At 45.0% G+C, this 7,660-nt stretch overlaps 1 protein-coding gene across 1 annotated transcript; it reads right to left on the bottom strand.

The window, feature by feature from the left end:
- Positions 1-245: 245 nt before the first annotated feature.
- Positions 246-7,380, bottom strand: ifrd1 (interferon-related developmental regulator 1). Its single transcript, XM_048985514.1, has 12 exons — positions 7,177-7,380; positions 5,318-5,422; positions 3,781-3,865; positions 3,427-3,551; positions 3,182-3,339; positions 2,978-3,028; positions 2,683-2,861; positions 1,388-1,496; positions 1,165-1,299; positions 920-1,048; positions 734-829; positions 246-555 (listed from the first exon to the last, which is right to left on the bottom strand). Exons 1-12 carry the CDS (start codon positions 7,205-7,207, stop codon positions 469-471), a joined length of 1,290 nt encoding a protein of 429 aa, XP_048841471.1. The 5' UTR covers positions 7,208-7,380; the 3' UTR covers positions 246-468.
- Between the last annotated feature and the right edge of the window lie 280 nt (positions 7,381-7,660).

Below are 7,660 nucleotides of genomic sequence, written 5' to 3' on the forward strand. Positions count from 1 at the left end.
TCCAATTCACATGCAGACCGCTACTCATTTGGGAATCAAGCATAAGCTGGAACCGGGAAATCACCAGTGAGATATGAATCAGAAGTTGCCCCATTGCTAAACTGACTACCTCCAATGCATTTGAAATGAGTATTATCTCCATACAAAGATTTAAAAGTCATGCAACTCACGACTTCCATAGCATTAGTAAGAGTTGGGCTGTACATAAAATCCCATTTATTTGGAGACAATTAAGAGTCAGCCAGCATGTATGAAGTGGTTTATTTAGGTCTCAAACCAAAAGCATGCAACATTGAGGTTCCATCAGGTGAAAGGTCCAACTCATTCCCTCACCAAAAGCAGGCTGTCAAAAAGGCTCAGGGTGATTTGACAGCTAATAACGTTTACATATTCAAAACTATGACAGAAATACGTTAAAAGAAAACGGCTTAAGTAGTAAATTTAAGAAAAGCTAAGGCTAAAACATCTCTAGAATTCCCCGACATCCACCCTTTTGTCTCGGAACTTGTTCCTGGCCTTGGTGCGAGCTTTAAAGACCGCTGCATTGTAGAGGTGCTGTTGGGAAAATGGCCACTCATTAGTGTCTTATACTGTTCCATTTTATTCAAATCAAGCCTAAAGATCAACAGATCTTATACCCTATTCGTTAAGTGAAGTAGAGATATTAGACAAGAGTGCTGCGGTCCAGCAATCATACATCTGAGCATGAGAACGGTGCTTTGACAAAACTCACCCGTTCAAAGCGGGAGATCTTCATGGCCTTCAGGGTAGCGGAATCAACCATCACCGGTGGTCCAAGTTCAAACACGTCACGGATGAACTCATTTGCCTGTGGGATTGGGAAAGGAGTTTGAGGAACACCCTCAGTCATCTGATGTACCACACCTACAAAAGGACGGACAGCCAGACTTCCACTTACCTGCAGATGGTAGTTCATCCCAGAGCCAACAAACTCTCGGAAGGCATCATACATTCGCTTCCTCACCCAGCTGTCAATGTACATGCACTCCGTTCCAAAGCGGATAGTCTCAGTGGGGAAGTCTCCCTCCTGTCCACAAAAAATAAAAAAAATTCAGCCTGCCAGACTAATGCAGTTAGGGTTGAGATACCTTGTCAATGAAGAGGCTGTTCAGTCAGCCTGCAACCATCTGGTATTGCACTCACCTCCACGGCTTTCAGAACATCCCTGAAGACTGATCTCTGCTTCCTCCTGTCAGTCTTGGCGTGGTGCTTGCTGCAGTCTGTAGCTAGAGCATTCAGCTTTGCACAGAGAGGATCCAAGCCTTCATGCTCAGACTCCTAAGGAAAGCTTGAGGTTAATCAGGCTCCAGTCAATTTTTAAAATTGCTCAACAGCAGCCTGACTGCTGACACAGGCGACAACTCACTGCATCCTGGCCCCTGGCCAGCTCAAAAAGCAGGGCAATCGTCTCACCAGCAGCGATCCTCATGTTCACATCTTCACACTCTAGCAAACCAGGGAGCTCAGGCATGTGCCTTAAAAGGAAAAAAGCACATCGATGGTCCCTGGGTTCTTACAGATGTGCATAGATCTTTAGCGTTAACATTCTTTGTATGCTGACTATGCTCTACACATCACTGAATATCTGATTGCTTAGAAATGAACTGCAGCCCCCTCCCCACCTGAGCAAGTAACAGATCACTAAGGGTGTGCTGACACTAGCCGATCCGAGCACGTCTGGCCTCCAAGGTCCGGTTCCATACGATGGCCAGGCCCGCTCAGATTGGGCCCTAGGCCCAAGCACGGTTAGTCAGACTCGACACACATCTAGCATGATCGTCAACTGTGCCTGGGTACAGAACACAGGCATGATGTCAATGACGTGACGTGAAACTGCCGCGTTACACACTAAATGAAGCTGTCATCACATCCAAAACAACTGTAAATAAATCACTAAATATGCACATTAATCATGGATTCCATACCACTTTCCTTCCTGCGTTTTCTTCAAACACAAAAATAGTTGCAGGGTGATGATGAATGTGTGCTTGGGCCAGGATCGTGTAGTGCAATGTGAGCACTTAACCATGCTTGGGCATGGTACAGGTGTGAGTACGCCCGACAAAGACCAACATGCAAGCAGCACATGTACATCTACAAACCATTCTAAGAAGTCAATACCAACTGAAACAGTAAAATAAATCAGTTATAATTTCCCCCCCTCCCAGAACTGAACCAGCAAACTTCTAGAAAATTAACCTATAGAAGGTTCTGTCATGGCAAAGATACAGAAGTTCATTTGTAGTTAATTGATCAGTTAAGTGTAGTATTAAAGGTTAAAATTAAAATATAAATCAGCATAATTGCTGCTGACTAGACATTTCCCTGTCCTTAGTCTGGAATATGCATCCAGGTAGTACTGCTGGTGTCAAAACACATGTAGAGTGAACCTAACCGCAACTGCAGCAGGTTTCAACAGAACCTCATTTGTCCAGGGAGAGAGAAAGAGGCAATTCTCTGAGGTCCATGAAACTTCTGGACACAGTATGAGATCCTTCAATGACGAGGAAACAAGATGGATAGTATTTTGGGTCAAACAATCCATCATACAGGAGAGTAATACATCAAGTTCAGTACAGCATCACATTTACTGATACATCCCCCAAGCAATACAATTCATATCAAAAACAAAAGGGGGCTGAAGTTGGTAAAGGGCCGTACTTGTTGAAAAGACGTTTGACTTCTGTGCCGTAACAGATGGTGAGGAGGAGAGCCCAAGCCAGCAGGACGTGGGTGTGAAGGACAGAGGTCTGGGGGCTGACAGCAGCTCGGCTCCCATCTTGCCTGGTGTAGGACTTTGTGAAGAGGTTCTCAAAACACCCCATGGTGGCATACACATCCTGGCACACGGAAAAACCCCAATATAAGGACATCCCCACTTGCTTAAAGCAGCATAGGTACGTTCTTCAGGCGTTTTAGGCTGTACAGATTTACTGCCTAGACATGCTGTACTTACCAATATATCATTTTCTGCAATCAAGCTGCAGATGCCCAAGCTCGTTGCACACTGAGGAGAAAAAGCCAAGTGACTTGAGGCAGCCATGACAGTACAGAGTCTAGTTTGAATGCACTTACTAAACATGACCACGTATTACTAAAGTTCATCAACTTGCACACTTTAAAGCAAAAGGACACTGGCGGTCTGGGAGAGGAAGCTCACTGCTTGTCTGGCTTGAAGGCTGGCGGTTCCATCACTGAGGATGCTCTTGAAGACCGGCTTCAGAGTCTTGAACATCTCCTCACTCTCCAGGCCGGAGCCCAGCTGGATACACAAGAGGCAGGCCAGGGAAGCAGCAGCCTTCTGCTCCTCTCCTTTGCCTCGTTGGGGGAAAAAGCGCAGCCAGAGTCAGTGCTGAACATCGAGGTGGAGCAGAGAGGGTTACGGCTCCCCTAATGCAGAAGTACCTTTCTTTAAGCAGCGCTCTATGCTGTCAGTGATGGTCATCCGTCTCTCGAGAATAAACTCATACAAGATCTTAGTTGCCAAAGCGGTCCTCAGAGCACCAAGGGCAGCCTGCCTGGTCTTAGCACTGCAGAGATGAGAAGATGTGACACTCCACCAGTCGTGGAAATACCCTGCCTAGATACACACTTATGAACAAACTGAGGAAAGCAGAACATTCCAACATCGCCACACTGAACTTTGACCAGAATCAATGATTCGGCCAAGAGTGGAAGTCTGTTTAGCTTCCTCCCTCTCCCGCCCCCTTTAAATCGGTGCCAAAGGTAATCCAATATACCATATTGAACCAAACATGCCTTTTGTCCACAGTGCTGTCGATATAGCCCTTTAACTTGTACTGGAAGTCCTCCTGTGCTGCCCTGTCTTCTGTCGTCTCCCCTCCTGCACAAAATAAACCAACAGTCTGAGATTTGCTTGCCCAGTCGCCATCTATAACACTGGGACTCCTGCAGTCCAAACAAGGAGCCCGCCCCCTTAGGGTATACGCACACTAACCAATCTGCAACCTGAGCCCGAGCACGTCTCACCCTCAAAGTCCTGTTCTTTTGACTAGTGAGCTCGCTCCGTACCGTGCCCAGCCATGGTACACTTAACCGTGTCCTGGCCCGCTTGGGCAGGTGGGCCAGAGCGCGATTAATCCGACTCAGGCACAGTACGGATGTAGTGTGATCGCTAACAGAGTGTGGAACACAGTGACGTCAATGAGGCGACTGACACACGCATGTGCACATGTACACAGGAGGAAGTAACGGATCAGGTAGGCTGTACAGATCCTTATTTTTTTTTTTACAAACATAAGCGTTCATAAAGGTTACAGTAGTTTCTTCTGCTTTCTTCCATTCATCTGTTTGACAAACTTATAACATGCAGTATAGCACAACCTGGAGTCACGGATTCCAGTTTGGTGAGGATAATGTAGCCTGTAGCTGTATTACGAGACTCAAATAAATCACTGACTTGAATCTAGGGAGACCACTATTAACGAGCTGACATGTCAGTATTCTATGTAGCTGATGCGTGCAATTCTGAAGATGTATAATTTAGTTTCGGCAGTAGTTCAAACTTAGAGCGCAAGGTTCTGAATCAACTGAGTGCTAACGATATACAGCATTAACAATGTCTGTAATAACGTAATATGTACTGGTACTTAAAAAGCCAATACCAAGCAGCTTTCACAAATGTGGTACCACGATACGTTTTGCAGTACCAGAATCCCACGCAAAACTAGTCTGCACAAACAATTAGCTGGTAAAACATGGGGCTCTCTTATGCATGTCTCATGGTGCCCAAAAATAAGGAAATTAATCAAGAATTGCACTTTGCCCATTTCCACGTTTTAAACAAGTGTCAGATGACCATGATGAAAGGATCGAAGATCCTCAAGTTCAACATGAGCATAGAGAAGCTCATATTCCGCTTTTCACTTTTACAAAAAAAAAAAAGGAGAAAAGCAAAAATTGTTTTCCATTTCTTTTTCAGCAAGCCAATTATCGATATGCAGTCACGGTCAATGAGGGTGGGGGGGTCTCGGACAGAGAGTCCTGGATATTTCCCAGAATTCTAGTGTTAATGGTGACGAGCATCAGGCTGCAATACATGCTGCACGAAGGGGAAGCAGGTCCTGTTTCATTCCAGTTTCCTTGAGGCTCTACATTACATGGGCAGAATAGCTTCACAAAACCAATGTCCAATGTGGCCTTGAGAGGTGGCCATATCCGCAGGCACAAAAAAACCTTTTGACATGACTTCCATCATCACCCCCCGTCCACCGAGTCGATGGCACATGGCTGGCTCTGGCAGCCACCCACCCCGCAGCAGTGACGGCTCCATTACCTTCATCTGCCAAGCTGGTGGAGTCACTGAGGCTGCTGCAGTGGCTGAGGGTCTCGATGGAGGCATCCTCGTCGCTGAATGGTTGGGCAGCTCCATGGGCACCCCCTGAAGCCCAAACAAGTCCCACTTCAGCACAAGCTACAGCTACCATGTGCAGGATGTATTCGGTTAAAAGGCTGGAACACACCGTTTCTGTGAAACTAGTGCCAAACCAGACAGTCTAGAACAAATACAGACTGACATTCAATCCCTTTTCTTATTAAGTTCAGGCAGGTACAAAACAGGTTTTTCCATCGGAAGTTTAGACTGAAAACTGGACAATAACTTTCGGTTACTCCCAGAACCCAAAGATTACCAGTTCAGACTGGAAAGTATCATCTGACCGAGTTGACAGCAGTAACCGTTCCCTTAATGTTTTCCACATCAAGTGAAACACAAACGTGTCACTTTCCGTATGACGTACAGCGTCACGTGACAAGATAAAGGCCCAGTTGCGAAGTGTTTTCATGACAATGTTCTCACTCCTTCGGATGGAATTCCTCGCCTCTAAAAAGAGTTATAAATCTATCTTGCCCGAAAAAAAACATATCACATTAAATAGGCAATATCGACACCAAACATAATACGGGAAAAAAGAAAGCTTTGAAGGGCAAGTTCCGCTGTACCTTTACAGAACAAAAAACGACGTCATCCAGTTTCGTGGAAGAGCTAATGACCGGTTCACTGATAGCGTTTGGCTTTGGTGACATTTACAGTTTGCACTTTAAACACAGGTTCGGGGGGAGGGGGGGCGTGCCACCCGCGCCGTGTGCAGCCACCTTCACGGGGCCCGCGAGCCGCTCACGTGGCAGGCCGGTTCTGAGCAGCTGAAGCAGGATTTGGCTGCTGCTCAATTTCCTATGCATTGCCCATGACTCACTTTAGACATATATACACCTCAGTAAATATAGAAAACCGTGCTACCCACGGCGAAAGCAATCTTTACAATACTAAACAAAACGTACACGATATATGTTATGGATTATTTTACAAGTACAGACTGGGCGTTTTCCCCCTCTAAATTGCTTTGATCGTTTGCCTGACCTACTGTACGCTCAGCGCGATCACAGCAAGAAATACTAACTCCAAACCGAAATACTCTAGAAGCCACGAAATGAGTTGCGTTTGTATGATAAACAGTCGTAGCTATCTGCTTACAAGTCAAAGAATAAAATTCTTCCTGGACGCAGATGCTAAATCAGAAATGAAGCCTAACGATTATACAATACTCTTTAACGGGTAGCATGTCGAAAGAAGAAAAATGCGAATATCTGCAAAAGACCTGCGTGTAACCAGAGCAATTTATGTGTTTTTCTTCCAAGTGACAAAGCTTGTTTCTTGACATTATCTTGTGGTTCTTACTGGCGTATGTAAATCAACATATCAAAACCTGATCGATCACATGGGTTTAATCCAGTATTTTATCTACTCGTGTTTTATTTGCTTCGAAGCCTATCCCAGTGGTTTTCTTCATTTTGACCGCATATTGTCGTATTTTACGTGAATATAGGATATGCCCTTAATCTTTACCAGCTATTAAACAAATCGAATCGTTAACATTAAAATTCAGATCACAGTACTCAGTTGGCCAAAAAGCAGCATACATGGTAAAATAAAAACACACGTAAAATATTTGTCTTGAAACTAATATATTAAACAGGCAGGGCTGCATTGGATTTTGGGTTTTGTAGTCTGAAAGTTAGTACTCATCCACTGTCATAGCTAAATTTAATGACCAAAAAACTACAAATCCCACTACTCCTTTCGCTATAATTAATCATCTCGGCCAGACAACCAGAAAGCACCGTCCATTTCCTCACCTCGACTACTTCTCTTCTTGGACCTCGGCATCTTCCTATAAAAAATGTACAATTCCAGACAAAATCAACCAATAAATGACCAGTTTTTACTGTAATGTCTCTTCAAATAAAAAAATTCAAGCAACGCTGTTATCGGATAAGAATTGAAAGCGATCCCGGTAAAAGTCTGCGAACGAAAACGATGCATTTTCCCTCTAAAACTAGGGCTGAGTCCAACGCCACTGGCAACATGCTTTTATAGCGCCAGCGTGGCTGGGCGGTCCTTCGCGTGGAGCCGGGCAGCACGGCGCTGGCGCAGCCAATCCCATTACAGGGCACCATTGTTCCCATTGGCTGAGGATTGATCTAATGCCACGTGACGAAAAATATACGCAGTCGTCGTACGTAATGCCGGGTATCGGTGAGAGAAAACACTTTATTTATATTGTACTTTAAGAGCCCTTTGCAGGTGCTATCGCTGTGACATGCATGACAGTGTTGTGAC

Source organism: Brienomyrus brachyistius, chromosome 1 (genome assembly GCF_023856365.1).
Source record: "Brienomyrus brachyistius isolate T26 chromosome 1, BBRACH_0.4, whole genome shotgun sequence".
Lineage (NCBI taxonomy): Eukaryota > Metazoa > Chordata > Actinopteri > Osteoglossiformes > Mormyridae > Brienomyrus > Brienomyrus brachyistius.

Bases quoted from the DNA above. Each gene is read 5' to 3' on its own strand.
- ifrd1 (XM_048985514.1), bottom strand. From the start codon at position 7,207: ATGCCGAGGTCCAAGAAGAGAAGTAGTCGAG. The intron at 1,049-1,164 runs GTGAGTGCAATA...TTTTGTGGACAG, and splicing joins ATGTTCTGAAAGCCGTGGAG to GAGGGAGACTTCCCCACTGA. The intron at 830-919 runs GTAAGTGGAAGT...CCAATCCCACAG, and splicing joins GGATGAACTACCATCTGCAG to GCAAATGAGTTCATCCGTGA.